Source organism: Myxocyprinus asiaticus, chromosome 26 (assembly GCF_019703515.2).
Source record: "Myxocyprinus asiaticus isolate MX2 ecotype Aquarium Trade chromosome 26, UBuf_Myxa_2, whole genome shotgun sequence".
In the NCBI taxonomy this organism is placed as follows: Eukaryota; Metazoa; Chordata; class Actinopteri; order Cypriniformes; family Catostomidae; genus Myxocyprinus; species Myxocyprinus asiaticus.
Genome location: NC_059369.1, coordinates 44,139,357 through 44,159,959, shown reverse-complemented (window position 1 = coordinate 44,159,959; position 20,603 = coordinate 44,139,357). Strand labels below are relative to the sequence as shown.

The 20,603-nt window shown below is 39.0% G+C and overlaps 1 protein-coding gene across 2 annotated transcripts; it reads right to left on the bottom strand.

Moving 5' to 3' along the window:
• Positions 1-8,237: 8,237 nt before the first annotated feature.
• LOC127416682 (pre-mRNA-splicing factor 18-like) lies at positions 8,238-19,212 on the bottom strand. Of its 2 annotated transcripts, XM_051656178.1 has the most exons (10): positions 19,040-19,212; positions 18,789-18,866; positions 12,695-12,799; positions 12,494-12,607; positions 12,260-12,403; positions 11,824-11,892; positions 11,537-11,677; positions 8,933-9,004; positions 8,682-8,837; positions 8,238-8,594 (listed from the first exon to the last, which is right to left on the bottom strand). In XM_051656178.1, exons 1-10 carry the CDS (start codon positions 19,103-19,105, stop codon positions 8,505-8,507), a joined length of 1,035 nt encoding a protein of 344 aa, XP_051512138.1. In that variant the 5' UTR covers positions 19,106-19,212; the 3' UTR covers positions 8,238-8,504. The 2 variants fall into 2 exon arrangements, with proteins under 2 accessions (XP_051512138.1, XP_051512139.1); XM_051656179.1 differs by lacking the exons at positions 8,238-8,594; positions 8,682-8,837; positions 8,933-9,004 and adding an exon at positions 9,741-10,105.
• Positions 19,213-20,603: the final 1,391 nt, after the last annotated feature.

Genomic DNA, 20,603 nt, shown 5'->3' with positions numbered 1-20,603 from the left:
AGTTTAAACATCTTTGAAAACAATGGAGTTGTTGAACCTAAAGTTAACTTTTTTCCCATTGACTTTCAGATTACGTAGACACTCATGTAGATAAAAGTAGTCAGTCAGACCCTTTCACAAATTTACATTCTGTTTTACATTTGTACTGTCTAAACCAAAAAAGACACCACTGGATCTGATAATCTGTTTTCTCTCCTTCAATGTTTTTTTCCATCTAACACACCTGATTCAACTCATCAGCCCATTAGTAGAGACCCCAAGACCTGAAATAGACATCAAAAATGTGTTCTCTCAGGAGCAGGGTTGGGATTAGAGACTACCAACTTTCTCACCCTTGTCCATCAGCTCTGCATCATGCACCAACAAGCTGGATTTTAAAGAATCTGGAATCAAATCATTGGGATTACTTTTATGTTTATTTTGGTCACATTATGATTTCATTGTATAGGAAAGAGCAGCAACTTTTGACTTCTGTGGAAGAAAAGAAAGTCATGCAGGTATGGAGCAATATGAGGGGGTGAGTAAATGATGACAGCATTTTCATCTTTGGGTGAGTTATTTCTTTAATTCCCACAAGTCTCATGTGACCACTTCCCGTCTTAAGATACTACAAGTTATGCAATGACTGCTTAGGAGAATTCTGATAAACTACTCCTCTTCTCCTGGTTACTGGGGTGTTGATATTACTCACAAACAGGAAGTGTTTGCTGGACTTCAAGAGGATGATTGTGCCTTAGACAAAGGCACAGGGTCTCCCCTGGCAACAGGAACACAACATCGGAAAACCAAACATTGGAGAATTGCCCACTGTTATGGGGCATCTGAGTCTATTGTACCTACTGAAGCTGGAATGTGAAAAACAAGAGACGCTGTATTTATAGAAATCTTCCATATCATGTGCAGCAGCTCAGTCGAAGTTTTGTTGAATTAAATATTTTATTTATTTTAAATATTTTTGTAGGTTTTCCCAAATTTTCATTGTACAGGAAAATCCATCATGGCAGACCTTATGGGTCCTTGAGGCTTTTTTGTTCCCCGTGAGAAATGAGGCACGTACACCAAGTTTCAGAAGAATTGGACAAATGGGGTGGAAATGCCATCACTTTGAATATGGGACATTTGGGCGTGGCCTGTAGCGCCCCCTAAGGGCGAATGTGGGCCATTCTTGGTGTGGGGGTTCCCGATGGCCTGTAGTATCAATGTACCAAATTAGAAAATTTTTGACTGTTGACTTTTTTAGATATTGGGGCACAAGTATAATAATAATAATAATAATAATAATAATAATAATAATAAAACCACCAATAACAATAGGTTTCCTCCTACCGGAGGAATCCTAATTACTCATGTATAGTGCAAGTCATGGTTTAAAATTATTAAACTAAGTAAGTGTTAACGGTCAGTGTTTAAAACAAAGATTTTTTTATGAACGTTAAGATTAATGACTAATATCTTTGAAGTCCATTCTGGATTAACTACAGAAGTTCACATAGATGCATTGTCCTTTGTTAGTTGGCTGATGAAGGCTTTTGTTGGCAATTAAATGATAGTCTATGTATTGCATTTCAAGAGTGTAGTCCATCAATAAACAAAGGTGATGGGTCTGGCAGACCTAACTAAAGCAGCCTAATTGTGAGCTGATGGATATATTAGGTGTATGTCTGGCTAAATAGATGAGTCTTTAGTCTAGACTTAAACTGAGTGAGTGTGTCTGTATCCCGAACAGTTGGTCCTGTCGCATTTTGACTTCAAGAGAGTTGAGAATATCGATAAATGCTAATCCCAATGTGTCATTTCATTATCTATGTAAATGCTGAAGTCACCAACAATTAAAGCTCTATCTACATTAACTTTTAGATCTGATAGAAAATTTGCAAATTCACCAAGGAAACTCGGGTGATCTATACACTGTAGCAAGGGTAAAAAATGACTAGAAGATTTTAATTTATATCTGACGGTGTCACAAAAGACTTACACTTATATCCTGTCCTCTGAGTAACACCAAAAACTTCACTGTAAATTGTAGCAACACCTCCTCCTTGACCCTTCAGACGAGGTTCATGTATATAACAATAACATGGGGGAGTAGATTCTTAAACAGAGAACATCCAGACTATGATCTGTAATAATTCATTTACAATTAGTGTTTTGGTAGAAAGAGATCTAATGTTTAGTCATCCTACCTGCAAATTATCTTTAATTTTATTTTTTTCAAGTTTGGCCTTGATAAAATATGTCTCAATGATTTAATGAGAGTTATGTGTTTGGTTGTTCGGGGGAACAGACACAGACTCTATATGATATCTAGGTGATACAGTCTCTATGTTTTGTAGTTTATGTGACCTGTGTGACATCTCAAGGCAGCTAGCAGACGTTCGGATTAACCAGTTTGTCTGCTTCCTGACCTGGGCCCCAGTTAGTCAGATACTATCACTATTAAGACTATGAGCCAAATTACTAGAGAGGAGAGTGACACCTTCCCTGGAGGGATGGAGTCTGTCTCTCTTTAGCAGGACAGGTCTACCCCAAAAACTCTTCCAATTGTCTATAAATCCTATGCTATTCTCCAGACACCACTCAGACATCCAGCCGTTCAGTGACACTAATCTACTATAAACCTCATCACCACGATGAGCAGGGAGGTGGCCAAAGCATATTACAGTGTCTGACATTGTTTTTGCAAGCTCACGATCTCTGACTGGCGAAGCCGGACATCATTAGTGCCGACATAACAATTTTAGAAAATCTACGTTTGGCATTAGCCAGCACTTGTAAATTTGATCTGATGTCAGACGCTCGATCCCCAGAATGCATTTAACAATGGTGGCTGGAGTCTCTATTTCCATATTCCTTACAATAGAATTACCAATTATTAAGGCTCTTTCAACATGATTCTCAGTGGGTGCATCACTGAGTAGGGAGAATCGATTGGAAACCCTGACAGGAACGGGAGAGTGATGTCACTTTGCTGAGCGAGTATGCCGCAGAGACGTCACCCAAATGCCCTGCTGCGGGGGCTCTACAGCCGGAACCAAGGAGTGTGTGTTGCTTGCTGTACTACCCGCATCCAAAACAGTATCTACTGGCTTCTCTTTCTCACTGACCTCTACTAGCATTCGGATGCGTGCCTCTAACTCATGAACCTTCTCCGTCATCCTGACTAATTCCTTACATTTATCACCAGTTAATCCCTCACTGCAGACGGAAGAAGCTATAGTAAACATGTGGCATGTAATGTAGGAAGAAATAACATGAGTGGATGCCATGACTTACTGCAGTTGTTTGTTGTTGTTGTTATGGTTGTTCTTGGGGGGCAAGGGTTTGAGATTGATGTGGTTCGATGTGGTTCCTAATCAGCCGATGTTTGAGATTGATGCAATAATCCGTGTGAAACACAGTGGAGAAAACAAATGCATGCAGTCGTGATGCGAGATGTAGACAAGCGGAAAGAAAAAAAGAGAGAAAAGGGGTGCACGCTGGTAAATACATGCACTTGAAACAGTAGAAAAGTGGAACAACCCGAAGCACGCGGTAAAATGACAAAGGATAAAATGATGAACGTGTAAGAAAAAGCAATGCTAAGCAGGCTAGCAAGCTACAAACACTCGTGCAGCATGCCAGCAGCAACTGGAACAGGAAGTAATAAGACCGGTTAATTAGTTGGAATGAATGAACAAGAAAAACGTACAGAAAACATTAAACAGGCATGGTGTCCATGGCAAGGCATCACGAAGGAAGACAAAAACATTGTTGCACGTCTGAAGTCTGACAAAAACCCACCTTGACACTTCACAACGCTACTAGGAAAATGTTTTGTGGACTGATGAAACTACGGTTGAACTGTTTGGGAAGAACACACCGCATGGTGTAAAAAGGGCACTTCATACCAACATGAAAAAATCATCCCAACGGTGAAGTACGGTGGAGGGAGCATCGTGAATTGGGGCTGCTTTGCTGCTTCGGGCCTGGACCGCTTGCCATCATCGAGGTAAAAATTAATTCCAAAGTTTACAACAATATCCTACAGGATAATGTCAGGATGGCTGTGTGCCAGCCAAAGCTCAGTAGAAGTCGGGTGATGCAGCAGGACAATAACTCTAAACATAAAAGTAAATCCATTGAAGAATGGTTTAAAAAAAAAAAAGAAAATCCACCTTTTGGAGTGGCCCAGTCAGAGCCCAGACCTTAACCCAATATAGATGTTGTGCATCCTAAGAATATGACTGAGCTGCAGCAGTTCTGTAAGGAAGAATGGTCCAAAACTCCTTCTGATTGTTGAGCAGGTCTAATCTGCAGCTACCGGAAACGCTTGGTTGAGGTTATTGCTTCCAAACAAGGATCGACCAGTTATTAAATCCAAGGGTTCACTTACTTTTTAAAATGTAAATAAAATGATTGGTAACAAAATTCTTCTATAGTTAACACAAGGTCAGGTTTGACTAAGCATAATGTGACACTATTGCGAAAACTGACTCTTCAAATCTGTAAAAAAAAAAATTAAATGCTAAACTTTGATAAATAACAGTTTGATAATGTCTAAAAATATATAAAAATTAATGACTTGTGATCATTTTACAATTACTACACAGTAGGTGGCTGCACAGAACACTGCTGCCATCTACTGGCTATTATTGTCATAACATGATTTTTTATTTTTTTTCACCAGATGTCTGCAATCTGCCCTCAATATGACAGATTCTCATATTTTCTTCATGTTTCAACTTATAGAAGTGTAGGTGTTAATTTTCTGAAGTTACATAAATTTGCTTATTTGAATATGCAAATGAATTGTGAAATAGACAAATGTATATGTAAATTAGATCTAAAAACATAAAATTCCATAAGAAGTGCATTATTTTATTGTTTTTACTTCAGGGAAGAAGAAATGCTATCATCTGGATTGTTTCCGGTCAAAAATGAGCACAAACAGTAAAGTAAGCGGTCATTCTTTATCAGAATAGGAGGGTTAAATTAATACTATTCTAATATATATATATATATATTTTTTTTTTTTTTTTACCCTGCCATTCCATTAAAAGCAACCAAAAATATGGGTCACAGCAGTTCTCAGCTGTCTGAAGTAACTACAACCTATTCATAACAAAACAAATTTCTACGATTTTTGCTTTATAGTAATAATACCTAATCTCAATCTTTCAGAACACAGCACTTTGCATGAATTCACACACATTTTCAGTCCCATGCTAATAATGTCCATTTCTTCCCGAATAATGTTTCTTGTCTGGAGCAGAGCAGGCCATTCTTTTAGAGCTTTCCAAAGCAGCTGGAATCTGTTATTCTCTCAAGTGATGAAAGTGTGTGTTTGTGTGTGTGTGTGTTACTCGCCAAAGCCGTGAGAACAGAGTGCATGCTGGAATGCTGTGTGAAGGGACGCATATTAAGTGTGTCCTGGGAGTTTTGGATTGGTGTATTTACGAATGCAACTCTTTCATCACTGTGGAGACTGCAGCAAGGGGTGATGGGAGCTGGAGTCTGGGGTTTCTCCAGAGCCCTGAGAGAAAGATCTGCTCAAACTCTGTCAGTGTCAGGGTCAAGACATTCGAGTTTATATGTACAGCATGTGAATGTGTGAATATAGAAAGAAAACAGACTGAAAAGTTGGAAGTCTGAGCAGCAAACAGCACGGACACTGACTTTGACTTAAAACATCACTGTCAGCCCACCTCAGCTGACATAGTAACGTCCAACTCACAGACTCACAAACTGTTATTAGTTGGTTCTTTTGAGTAAATCGGTTGAAATGATTCACAAAGCGTTTGTAACTTCACAGCACATAAGATGAAAAGCATGACAGCATGAAACTGGAAAACAAAATGACTTCAAATGCACCCTAATGCAGGGGTTTTCAACCTTTTTGATAAAGACCCCCAAATCTGACAACCACCTTGTGAGGGACTTGTATAAAGCTCACTATATATTTTTGTGTATAAAGACTAAAGAAAAAAATTGGTAAAAGACTATTAAAATAATTAGCTTTTATATTATCATTGTACTAAAGCCAAAATAAATTATAAAAATGTTATCTGTAGGGATACACCAATGTATCGGCTACCGTACTTATTTATCTGTACGGATGCACCATATTTATCTGCCAGTTACTGACCAAATTAAAAACATCACTTATTGATATAAACCGGCAATATACAGTGCATCCAGAAAGTATTCACAGCGCTTCACTTTTTCCACATTTTGTTATGTTACAGCCTTATTACAAAATGGATTAAATTCATTATTTTCCTCAAAATTCTACAAACAATACCCCATAATGACAACGTGAAAAAAGTTTGTTTGAAATCTTTGCAAATGTATTAAAAATAAAAAACGAAAAAGAAATCACGTACATAAGTATTCACAGCCTTTGCCATGACACTCAAAATTGAGCTCAGGTGCATCTTGTTACCATTGATCATCCTTGAGATGTTTCTACAACTTGATTGGAGTCCACCTGTGGTAAATTCAGTTGATTGGACATGATTTGGAAAGGCACACCCCTGTCTATATAAGGTCCCACAGTTAACAGTGCATGTCAGAGCACAAACCAAGCCATGAAGTCCAAGGAATTGTCTGTAGTCCTCCGAGACAGGATTATATTGAGGCACAGATCTGGGGAAGGGTACAGAAAAATGTCTGCTGCATTGAAGGTCCCAATGAGCACAGTGGCCTCCATCATCCGTAAATGGAAGAAGTTTGGAACCACCAGGACTCTTCCTAGAGCTGGCCGTCCGGCCAAATTGAGCGATCGGGGGAGAAGGGCCTTAGTCAGGGAGGTGACCAAGAACCTGATGGTCACTCTGACAGAGCTCCAGTGTTTCTCTGTGGAGAGAGGAGAACCTTCCAGAAGAACAACCATCTCTGCAGCACTCCACCAATCAGGCCTGTATGGTAGAGTGGCCAGACGGAAGCCACTCCTCAGTAAAAGGCACATGACAGCCCACCTGGAGTTTGCCAAAAGGCACCTGAAGGACTCTCAGACCATGAAAAACAAAGATTGAACTCTTTGGCCTGAATGGCGAGCGTCATATCTGGCGGAAACCGGGCACCGCTCATCACCTGGCCAATACCATCCCTACAGTGAAGCATGGTGGTGGCAGCATCATGCTGTGGGGATATTTTTCAGCCGCAGGAACTGGGAGACTAGTCAGGATCGAGAGAAAGATGAATGCAGCAATGTACAGAGACATCCTTGATGAAAACCTGCTCCAGAGCGCTCTGGACCTCAGACTGGGGCGAAGGTTCATCTTCCAACAGGACAACGACCCTAAGCACACAGCCAAGTTAACAAAGGAGTGGCTCCGGGACAACTCTGTGAATGTCCTTGAGTGGCCCAGCAAGAGCCCAGACTTGAACCCGATTGAACATCTCTGGAAAGACCTGAAAATGGCTGTGCACCGACGCTCCCCATCCAACCTGATGGAGCTTGAGAGGTCCTGCAAAGAAGAATGGGAGAAACTGCCCAAAAATAGGTGTGCCAAGCTTGTAGCATCATACTCAAAAAGACTTGAGGCTGTAATTGGTGCCAAAGGTGTTTCAACAAAGTATTGAGCAAAGGCTGTGAATACTTATGTACATGTGATGGATTTGTTTTTTTTTTTGTTTTTTTTTTTTGTTTTTTTTTAATAAATTTGCAAAGATTTCAAACAAACTTCTTTCACGTTGCCATTATGGGGTATTGTTTGTAGAATTTTGAGGAAAATAATTAATTTAATCCATTTTGGAATAAGTCTGTAACAACAAAATGTGGAAAAAGTGAAGCGCTGTGAATGCTTTCCGGATGCACTGTAACCATTGGTTTTTCATATCTGCGTTTTCATGCTTTTGAAACACCAGTTCAAAAAAAACGATTTGTTACACAGTGTAATTACGAAAATGCATTGCGTTGTTGCATGTGGAATATATGAATTCATAATATGTAAAATGTAAGTTCTATTTTTTTTTTAGGAAGGATTTATCGATCAATGATGCTCTTGAATTGTGATAGTCCTTCCCAACTGTATCTGTATTTGACTTTTTGAATCAGATTTGGTCCTGGGATAAGGTCATAAGGACATCACACACTCTTCCTGTGACTCAGCACTTTAACTCATTTGAGTTGGTCGAGCAGTGACTACAGCTCTCTTGGGACAGTGACTCAAGCACAAACAATCTCAAGACGGTCATCCTTAAAAGGAATGTATCCGCTCCCTCTGTTTAGGAAAAGACTTACACCTCTTGTTCTTTTCTGCTGACATTATTTATTGAGAAACGTAAACAGTGAAACATTTTCATTAGCGTTCCACTCAGTGACTGACACCAGTGTATATAAAGTACAGAATATCCAAGAGTTACAAGTATCAATCAACGCAATAACAGAAAACATAACTTCTGTAGCATACGATAACACAAGCCTTTATTTAAAAAAATAAAGATTGTAAATATTCTCAAAACGGGGTGTATTTACAGTCAATAAGTTATTTACAACATGAGATGCATAATTTTGAATGCGGTCAGGTGTTTGTCAGAGCGTTGTACTCCACGCACTTCGAGGGATCCGTTGTGAAATGTTTCTGACAGATCGTCATTAACCTCTTCAAACCCTAAAAAGACAACGCACACACAAAAACATCACTGACCTGCTCAGACGCAACAGCGACTTATATAATAAAACACACTGCGGTTCATACCTGGATGTATTTCCTCTGGGTCTCGTCGTTGAGCACGTGGGCTACGTGTTTGGAGAAGATCTTCTCGCGGCCAGTACGAGCGTGGATGCCCACCATGGTCACACCGATGGGCCAGGGAGCGTTCCCTATAGCCATCTGCAGATAGGCGTCATTTGCCTGCATGCATACGAGTTGAACATTAGTAGAGTTGCCGAAACAAACATGCTAATAAGGTAATTAAATATGAGAATTCAGATGGAACATGGACGCACCTTTACATACTCCTTCTCCAGCATGAACTTTATGATGTCTGTGATGGACTCCTTAATGTCTGCTGGCAAATTCTGGGGAGATGAAACTATCAGTTAGGCAGAAGTCCTGCAAGCACCATATCTAATAAAAGTGTGTAAATATGGCAAGCCGATTTGACTTAATCATGTGCAGGATGTGAATTATAGATAATTAAATTTTCACCAGTTTAAACGCTAATTCTGGATATCAGGCATGAAATGACTACAATCGAAAGTGCTCATTTTTTACATCAGTAAATAAGTTTGCACTTGATATTTGTAACTGTATATTAACTAGTAGAATTTCACAATGATCTGTCATGCTATTGCAGATATTTTAAAATTATATTTAAAAAAAAATTATAATATTTAAAAATAATCTATTTGAAATATTTTAAAATATAAAATTAATTTCTTAGTATACACATATCAGCTATGGACTTCATACTAGTAAAAATTATAATTTTTTATATCAATAATTACATTGTTACTAGTACAAAAATCCATTCCTGATATTAACAACTGCATTACACAACTAGCGAAAATGCTAATTTTTGATATCTGTAAATGTATTTCAACATGTTGGATTTGGTATTTTGGATATCAATAAATTAGAGAGTAATTAAAGATCAAAAAAGCCTTAAAATTAGCATTTTTACTATTCAAAATTCAATTGTTCATATCAGGAATGGATATTTGCACTAGTAACAATGTAATTATTGTTATACAAAACGATCATTTTTACTAGTAAGTGCATTGCTGATATGTGAAATTGGAATTTCAACTAGTTAGAAATTAATTATAGCAGGGTATCTACATATTAAGACTTTTTACTGCCAATTTTAAAAAGAAATTAAGACCAGTTATGGAACAAAGTAATTTTTTTTAGTCACTAAATTGCGAGGTCAACATGTTTAGTTGAACCACATGAATGACTTTTTCTTTCTATTCGCTGACTTTTTTACCCACCAAAAGCAGGAGCGGATCATCCAATGGGTTTTATTGACGTGTGCCCAGGGGGTGCAACAGCGAAATGTGTCCGTGTAGCGCATGGTCATAGGGTAACGTTCCGCTCCAAACATTCCGCACCCCCTGACAACTTGATGGGTCCAGTAAAAGTGTAAGCCCAGGGGCCCAGAGTACCTTAATCCGACCCTGCCCAAAAGGATCATAATTTGGATCAAACAACAATTGTTGCAAGGTAAAATAATGTAGTTAAAATAGTCCCACTCTTTTGACTTAATGAGTTCATGGAAGAAGAATATTGAATTGCATTTATTTATTTGCATCAATATATTAATACATAGTAATATTTTGATGAATCATCTCTAAATATTTTAATTTGCATGAACAGTCCGAATGATTCAAACTTTCCAAAGCAACATTCGGGGGGAGAGAGACGTATACGAAAAAATGAATCAGACATATGAGAGACGACAGATTAGGAGAGGACATTCCCATTCCCTCATCTCGCTCAGCTGTAAAACAATGCGCAAACATTAAAAACCGTAATTTGGGGGGCCTGGGTAGCTCAGCGATTACTGACACCGTCTACCACCCCTGGAGTCGCGGGCATGCTAAGTGACTCCAGCCAGGTCTCCTAAGCAACCAAACTGGCCCGGTTGCTAGAGAGGGTAGAGTCACATGGGGTAACCTCCTTGTGGTCACTATAATGTGGTTCTCGCTCTCAGTGGGGCACGTGGTGAGTTGTGCGTGGATGCCGCGGAGAATAGCGTGAAGCCTCCACACGTGCTACGTCTCCGCGGTAACGCGCTCAACAAGCCACGTGATAAGATGCGTGGATTGACTGTCTCAGACGCGGAAGCAACTGAGACTCATCCACCGCCACCGAGGCGAGTCACCGAGGCGAGTCACTACGCCACCACGAGGACTTCGAGCGCATTGGGAATTGGGCATTCCAAAATTGGGGAGAAAAGGGGAGGGAAAAAAATGCAATTCAACATTTGGTTACTCTACATCTCTATTTGTTGGAACACCATCTATAGCCATCTTTTCAATGCAATAGCACGTTTTTTTTAAATACAGCACAGTGTATCGTGCGCTAAAATGCTGATTTTTGAGTCTGATTGCCAATGACACAAATAAATGCAGCACTGCATCTTAACTCTGCAACAACGCCTTTTTATTTTTCTATCAACAATTGACTTCCGCGAATGATATTTAAGACCTTTTCTATGTTATTCAAGATTTTATACAGCATTCAATTTTGAAAACTGAATTTAAAACTTTTTAGATATAGATATTTGTAGATATCTGTAATTGCTTTTTGAACACGGGTGAATGACAGATCATTCTACTAGTGAAAATGCAAAATTACGTTCCATTTTGAAGAATGTGTATAAGTGCGAGTAATGATGTCATTTTTGATATTAGGAATGAATGTTTTTTACTAGTGCAAATGCAATTACTAACATCAAAAATGAGCACTTTCACTAGTAGTAATTCCATTCCTGATTTGTACAATTGGCATTTTAACTAGTGAATATTGAACTGCTGATATCTAGAGTTCACATCCTGCACATGATTAGTGCAAAAAAATAAATAAATGCTTGTGGAACAGAATACCTTATTGCGTAGTTTTCTGAAAAGTGGTTTCAGGTAAGATTCGGTCTGTTTTTGGGTGGCGCTGGCAACTTTGCCCTTCACGCTGCGTTTAACATGGTCCTCTCTGCTGTTGAGATCTTTGGCCCACACGCCCAGCAAAAACTGCAATTGAGAACATACAAAATCAAAGTAAACATTTACGTAAAGATGACATCAGATGTCAAGCGTTTCAATGTATGACTTAATGTGAGTTCTCAAATGCTGAACACTCAATAAGTCTTGACTTTCATAAATAAATAAAAACTCACCCTTAGTACTTTAACTATGATGTCCATGTCTCTGACATCATCAATTGTGCCAAGAGACGCTCCCAGAGCCTATTAGACATAAACACAGCAGTTATAACATCACATATATGAACTTCAAATCATAACAGACACTTTGCAGTAGTCTCCAGGCACTTGAGACAGCTATTGTCTGTGAAGACGCACAGCACATTTCAGATGTCCATAGAAGACTATAGTGCCACCTAGTGGCAACAAGATAACATTCCTTCTCATCGGACAGAAAGGAGACAAGCCCAAGCATCATTTGATACTTTATCTATGCAATGACACTTAAGTGTCCAAATACTTCTTGTTAGGACCACTGAACATCTCTAAAGATTGTAGAACTGACAAGCTGCAAGAATGAAAAATGAATTAGCTTGTTACTATTGTGTGCTCCCTGCATGAGCACATTTACCTCCAGCTCCTCAATGGTGGTGTTTTCTTCATGTACTTTGAGATCATGTTGTGTGTCCCGCTCTGCACCATCTCCTCCCACAATCTCATTCAAATACTGCTGATCGATCTGGTCCATGGCAGCCTTTAAATCGTTCCTCAAACCCTACACACTCAAAATAAGCCAATGTGTCGAGTCAGTTGAATATTTAGCCACTTTTTTACTATGGTAAAAGTTTGGAAAGCTAGGTGTTACCTTGTTCACTTCCGGTGCTAGAATTTCAATCTTGCGAAGTCTCTGAAAAGCATCGTAATCAGATTCACCAAACAGAAGGATCGGCTCGCCACGTTCTTTCAGACGCCTGATGACCTGCGGACAGATCAAAAACTCTCTTCATCCAACAATCACCGTAATGCAGATATATTCAGACAGGTGAACTGTGATTGGCCGACCCACCTCCTGTCGAGAAAGCGTCATTGGAAGCTTCTCCTCCGTGAGCTCCAGTTCTAGCATGGGATTGGATGATGTAGATGGAAGCGCCTCCTCTTCTTGCATGTCCAGCTTTGAAGAAAATAAATATACGTGAGAAAATTGAGACATCATGCAAAAAAATTACATGTAAAAAAAAATATAAAATAATTAGAGATAGACCGATAATGTGTTTGCAGATTTTAACATGTTCTAAATATTGAGTCTATAAATAAATGGCATAATCTCAGTTTGGAAACATTAAATTTTCCTTTCAGTCCATAACTGACATGGCAAACAATAATATTGTTATTGGTATTAACATATTATCTAATTGATTATCTAATCAGCCAATCGTGTGGCAGTAGTGCATAAAATCAGCAGATACGGGTCAGGAGCTTCAGTTAATGTTCACATCAACCATCATAATGGGGAAAAATGTGATCTCAGTGATTTGGACCGTGGCAACAGAGAACGGCCAGACTGGTTCGAATGGATGAAGTCTACGGTAACTCAGATAACCACTCTGTACAATTGTGATGAGAAGAATATAATCTCTGAATGCTATTCCGAGATGCGGGTTGGCGCTGATTTGGTGGCACGAGGGGGACCTGCACAATATTAGACAGGTGGTTTAATGTTGTGGCTGATCGTTGTATATTTAATGATTATTTTGTATTCAATTATTTTTACCCCAAATTCCGAAAAATGTAGGACAGTATGGAAAATTCAAATAAAAACAAAAAGGAGTGATTTGTTAATTCGATTCACCTTGTGCTATATTGAAAGCACTACAAAAACACATTCTTTGATGTTTTACCTTGAGAACTTCGTTGCTTTTTTTCTTTTTGTTTTTTTTTTTTGCTTTTTTGAAAATATACACTCCATTTTATCACCTGCACTCTTTGCATACACAGCCGTGCACTTGTGATCCGGGCAGTATGTGGTTTGAAGTTGTCCGGCTGGTTAATGCAGGGACGTCCCTGGAAAAGACGATGTCCGGATGGCAGCATATGTTGCTCCAAAATTGGTACATATCTTTCTGCATTAATGGTGCCCTCACAGATGTGTAAGTTACCCATGCCAATGGCACTGACACACCCCCATATCATGACAGACACCTGCTTTTGGATCTGACACTGATAACAGCTTGGATGGTCTTTTTACATTTACATTTAACATTTCGTGTTTTGTGTGCTCATCAGACCACAAAATACGATTCCACTGTTCTACTTTCCATCTCAGATGAGAGCGAGCCCAGAGAAGTCGTCAGCGCTTCTGGACAGTGTTGATGTATAGCTTCTCCTTTGCATAGTAAAGTCTTAACCGCGCTGGCGCGTCCTGCTGGATTTTTTCCGCATAACAGCGGAAACACCTTAAAATACACCATCATTTTTGGGCATACAGATAAGTGTAAGACATCATTAGAAACTATAAAGAGTCTACTTTTATTTGTATACACTCACAATAACAACAAAACCTTGTGCTTTTGTAAAATAAAGAAAATAAACAGGGTGTGCTTTCAGCCGTCTCGGTCTCCGCGAGCATCTTTCTGAAACACGTCACAAAAATGAACTGAAACTCCGCGAATACTTATCACACAAACATGAAATATATGTCTAAAGAAAGCTTAAAATGTCTACTTTTAAATAAAACAATTCAAATTTAAAACAAATATTCTCCTGCAATGTAATCTGTATGGAACAAAGCGATGTACAGTTTCTCCTGGCTCAGCTAATTATTGCTAATGTGATCCCACCCACCAACAGAGCGCGCTATTCATACGGTAATGTGCTGAGACGATTAATACAAATATGCAAATTGTAAATGCCCCCACATCAAAACATCAAGTTCATCATCAGATTCATTCACTTTCCTGCGCGTTTGGAAGATGGCACGCTACACAGGTGAGGAAGCTCTACAGATGGTCCTGGATAGTGACGAAGAGTTCACATTTTCCTCAGAAGAAGAGCGGGACTCCGACGATGAACGTTTACATTCTGAAGAGCGACTTGATCCAGCCGAGGATACAATTCCGGATGAGTAAGAAATTTAGTTTAACTTACATATTAGTTGACATGCTATTTTATATAAACATGGACATATTTTACTAGTTGGACTACTTCCAGACTTGCCAGCCAGGATTCAGAGTATTGAAATGTGAAATATGTCCTAATCGGCAAGTTTTAGTTACATTTAAATGTTGTTTCGGCTAAAGCAGGTATTTAAATTGTATGCTGTATGATATAAATATGATATGTAATATGATATAAAAATAATATGAATTTTTAGATATTTTAACTAATATTATCATCAACGAAACTTGTGCTCACAAATATCTGTTCGGGTGTAAATGTGTAAAATGTGCTGTAAATACGCCCGGTCGATGAAGTGCGTGAATGAGTACATTTTTGCAGTGTGCTCTCTCCGGTAATGGACCACTGACAGACATATACAGCACGAGTCTATACCCATTAATTTTCCGTCATTTATGCATATAGGCTACTGGTATTATACTTTGGAATATATATGTAATAATAGTTTTCAACTTTGTTTTAGGAATGTGGCTGCATCACTCTCGCCTTCACCTGCCATTCGCACTAGGAGGGCATGCAGCACTTATTGGACATTGCTTCCACCAAAGCTTTCATTAGCATAAAGAGCTAGGTGGTAACATGACCCAGAAAGAGTTCATGGAACAGCTTGTTGCTGAGCTCTGTGGTGTGTCACAGAAAGTAGCACCAAAACAGACCAGTAGTGACCCTGTACCAGTTCCAGGAGCTGAGCTGACATCAGATGCAAAGAATATTGCCACCATTGGTCGCCAGAAGTGCATGCTTTGCAAAGTACAGCACGGTAAAAGGCAGGTCATGCCTTGGAAATGCCAGGCATGTGATGTTCACTTGTGCCCTCAGTTGAACAGTGTGGCAGCGGGGGCGTGGTCAAGCATCTCTCCGGAGAGAGAGAAAGCGGTAAGGGCACTTACACCTGAGCTAAATTATGTCTAACACCTGTCTCTAATTTCAGTGAGCACGGGGAGAGTGGCTTAAAAGAGCCACACCGCCAGCAGTCGGGGTGAGAGAGAAACAAGTGTGCAGCATGGTCAACCTATTTCCGTTACATGTTGAAGCTATTGAGTGTTTTGTGAATAAGTTTGTTTATTTTTGTGAGTGAATGATTGAACTGAGTGAAAACCCTGAAAGAGTGAATCTGTTGCACAGAAGAGAATAAAACGCCTACCTGAACCAGGAAACGGTTCTCGCCTCCTCCTTTCCCGGGTTTCGGCACCAGTGTAAGGGGGTTCGAGGGAAAGGAGGAGGCGAGAACCGGTTTCCTGGTTCAGGTAGACGTTTAAGTACTTCTTTTAACTTAAACTTGATTTTGTGAATAAGCTACAAACAATACATTCAATCGTTAAGTCTCCTCACATTCATTCTCTCTCAGGGGAGGGGTCTTTGTCTCCTCAGGTGTGAATCACATCAATATTCATGATCATCCACGCCTCCTCGCATATGGCCTTTCTAACACTAAAAGTGTTTTACAAAAGTTAAATGACTATATTGTTTTGTATGAATGAGTGATCAGGATGGTTTTCACATCATTTTGTAGCAAAAACTTTAGGCTACAAGATCCAGTTCTCAAAAGTCTTGTGAACAAATGTTTAATATGTGTTATATGGCCTTATTTCAGTGACTTAAAATTTTTGTTTTTTCAAAAACCACGCATATACGTTATTTTCTCAAAAATACAAACATGTACGTACATGTTGCTCACATATTACTGTAACCTAGTTTGTGCTGAATACAGTATTATCAGACTTTAGCCATTAATATGTTTTTAAGCAACTGAAAAAAATCACAAATGTCAAGGCATATCAAAACTTCTCCAGGGCCCAAAACACCCTCAGACCCCAGAGGGTTAACTTGCATCTGTGGATGCAGCAGCGAATTGTGTTGATTAACAAAGGTTTACTAAAGTAATCCCAAGCCCATGTTCATGATATCCATTACACATGAATGACATTTTTTTAAGACAGTGACGTCTGAGGGATCAGAGATCACTCGCATTCAAAAGTGGTTTTTGGTCTTGACCTTTACGCACCGAGACTTGACCTGATTCAAAGAATCTTTTAATTATATTGTGCACTGTAGCGGGTGAAATGCCCAAAGTCCTTTCAATTTGTCTTTAGGGAACATTATTCTCAAGGCGCTGGATTATTTACTGAAGCATCTGTTGACAAATTGGAGAGTCTCGACCCATCCTTGCTCTTGAAGGACTAGGCTGTTTTTGGAGGCTCCCTATATACTATAACACGATTGCCTCACTTATTTCACATCACCTTGTTATTTCAGCTCCTAAATTGCACCTGTCTCAAGTGCGTGTTGCAGCAATCTGATTTAAAATGAGTGTATATTTTTTTAAAATTATTTAATTCACAAGGTTAAACATCAAATAATGCGTCTTTGTAGTGCTTTCATTATGGCACAGGGTGAATAGAATTTATAAATCACTTCTATTTGCTTTTATTAGCATTTTCCATACCGTCCCAACTTTTTGGGAATTGGGGTTATTCTTGCTTGTTATTCTGAATGGAAAATTGGTTGCTAGGGTAACCCCATTTGGTTGCTAGGCAGTTACCAAGGTGATACTGAAAAGGCTCCTTGCTACCCTGAGTGAAATAAGTCAACCCGGAAGTCTCTACGATGTTCTGGTGCAGAGATATGTGATGTTACTTGGTTGCTAGGGTAACCCCATCTGGTTGCTAGGCAGTTACCAAGGTGATACTGAAAAGGCTCCTTGCTACCCTGAGTCAAATGAATGAAAACAGAAATCTCTATGATGTTCTGGTGCAGAGATATGTGATTTGTTACATGGTTGCTAGGGTAACCCCATCTGGTTACTAGGCAGTTACCAGGGTGATACTTAACATGGCTCCTTGCCATCCTGAGTGAAACAAGTCACCTCGGAAGTCTCTACGATGTTCTGGTGTAGAGATATGTGATGTTACTTGGTTGCTAGGGTAAGCCCATGTTGTTGCTAGGCAGTTGCCAGTGTGATACCAAGAATGCTGCTTGCTGTTCTGAGTCATACAAGTCAACAATGAAGTCTTTATGACATTCTGATCCTGAGATACCCATCTAACCGATTTTAAATGGAAGTCAGTGGGGTTTGGGTGCTAGGGTGCTCTAAATGGTTGCTAGGGCATGGCTAAGTAGTTTCCATGATGATACTTGAAGACGGATTGCTCACCCACTTCAAACAAGCCAACTCTCATGTCTGTAGGACATTCTGATCTGAAGATATCATACTCAGCCTTTTTGAATGGAAGTCAATGGAGTTTGGTTGCTAGGGTGCTCTAAATGGTTTCTAGGGTGTGGCTAAGTAGTTTCCATGATGATACTTGAAGACTGATTGCTCACCCACTTCAAACAAGCCAACTCTCATGTCTGTAAGACATTCTGATCAGGAGATATCCATCTAAGCCATTTTGAATGGCAGTCAATGGGTTTTGGTTGCTAGGGTGCACTAAATGGTTGCTAGGTTGTGTGCAGTTGCTAGGGTGTTAAAGTGATGGAGTGAAAGAAAGAATAAGAAGAGTGGAGTGATGGAAAGATAGAAAAGAGAGTGATGGAGTGATAGACAGAAAGTAGATTGAATCCTCTTAAGGAGTTATTACGGGGAAAAGTTTTCACACCCTGAATGGGAGTCAATTTAAAATCAGTCCTGTTTGGAAGTCCGATACGGGAATATCGGAAGTCCGATCAGTTAGAAAAGATAGAGCAATCCGAGTCAGACCAGTCTGAAGGTCTGTGGCGAGTTTGGTGTTTGTAGCTTGAAAGCTCTAAATAATGAAATTACTTTTCAGACAGAGTAATTAGTACAGTAATCTAATTACACTGTAGAAAATGTAATTAGTAGTTAGTAATTAGTTACTTTTTAGAGTAACTTACCAAACACTGTTAAATAGTAATTGATTACTCGTTTTTTGTGGGTTAGAGTACTCGACTACAAAATTATAACAAAATAATGAGTGATTACTATAGAATATCACTTGTTTTACATTCAATAATGGAGTCTGTACCTTGTATCCGCATCTTCTGAAATAATCCTCCTCTTCTTTACGAGCCAAATCAGCCCGTTTAAAGTATTTCTTTGTGTCCTAAAGAAACATTAAAGCTCTGCATTAAACAAACCCACATGTCTACACAACATCCAAATAAATACTTATAACCGCTGAGCACTGATCGCACAAACAAACACATAAACACACGTGAGAGATACGTTTGTGTAAACTGTAAACATGCACTACAAAGTGTTCTAGAAAGTACTCACATCTACCAGATCTTTCTCCTCTATAAGCTTCCTTTTCCTTGCGATCTCCTCTTTGAGCATATCCATAATAACCCAAAAACAAAACAAAAGTCCGATTTTATCTAAATCAAATGTGACTTCTGCACGTAAACATCCAACAACAGCGCGATGTCTATGCACTTCCGTTCACTGTTTCACTGCGTCACTGGTCGGTGGCGACGAGAAGTCACAGGGAGAATTACCGCCATCTAGTGGCCAAATGTGTGACTGACATGGAACAGGTAGAACAGACTGTGGCGAGGGTAAATCTTCTCATTTTCAACCCTTGTGCGTCAATTTCAAAAAGTCACTCAGAGGTCCTTTGAGGACAAAAATGTCCGCGTCAAAAACTGCCATAATAATATTATATATTAATATTATTTTCCACTTTCAATTAGTTATTTTTTTAACCAGCATCAGTCCTGATCATAACTACCAAATATTCATTCATTTTCAGGATTTTAACCCTTTAAATGCCAGTTTGTTTATATAATGCCACTGTTGTTTTTTTATGAATATATATATATATATATATATATATATATATATATATATATATATATATATATATATATATATATATATATACTAAATGCTAAGGGGATTTTTTCTATTATTTTTATTTTTTATTATTTTTATTTTTTGTTATTATCGCAGTCTGGGATATGTCAGCGATTAGCAACAACAAACTGCACAAAAAAAAAACACTTTTTGTGCAGTGTCAGATTTAAAAAAATACCTCACACTCAGGACCTTTGAGGACAAATATCTCTGCATCGAAAAACTGCCATAAAAATATTATACAGGTGCATCTCAATAAATTAGAATGTCGTGGAAAAGTTCATTTATTTCAGTAATTCAACTCAAATTGTGAAACTCGTGTATTAAATAAATTCAATGCACACAGACTGAAGTAGTTTAAGTCTTTGGTTCTTTTAATTGTGATGATTTTGGCTCACATTTAACAAAAACCCACCAATTCACTGTCTCAAAAAATTAGAATATGGTGACATGCCAATCAGCTAATCAACTCAAAACACCTGCAAAGGTTTCCTGAGCCTTCAAAATGGTCTCTCAGTTTGGTTCACTAGGCTACACAATCATGGGGAAGACTGCTGATCTGACAGTTGTCCAGAAGACAATCATTGACACCCTTCACAAGGAGGGTAAGCCACAAACATTCATTGCCAAAGAAGCTGGCTGTTCACAGAGTGCTGTATCCAAGCATGTTAACAGAAAGTTGAGTGGAAGGAAAAAGTGTGGAAGAAAAAGATGCACAACCAACCGAGAGAACCGCAGCCTTATGAGGATTGTCAAGCAAAATCGATTCAAGAATTTGGGTGAACTTCACAAGGAATGGACTGAGGCTGGGGTCAAGGCATCAAGAGCCACCACACACAGACGTGTCAAGGAATTTGGCTACAGTTGTCGTATTCCTCTTGTTAAGCCACTCCTGAACCACAGACAACGTCAGAGGCGTCTTACCTGGGCTTAGGAGAAGAAGAACTGGACTGTTGCCCAGTGGTCCAAAGTCCTCTTTTCAGAT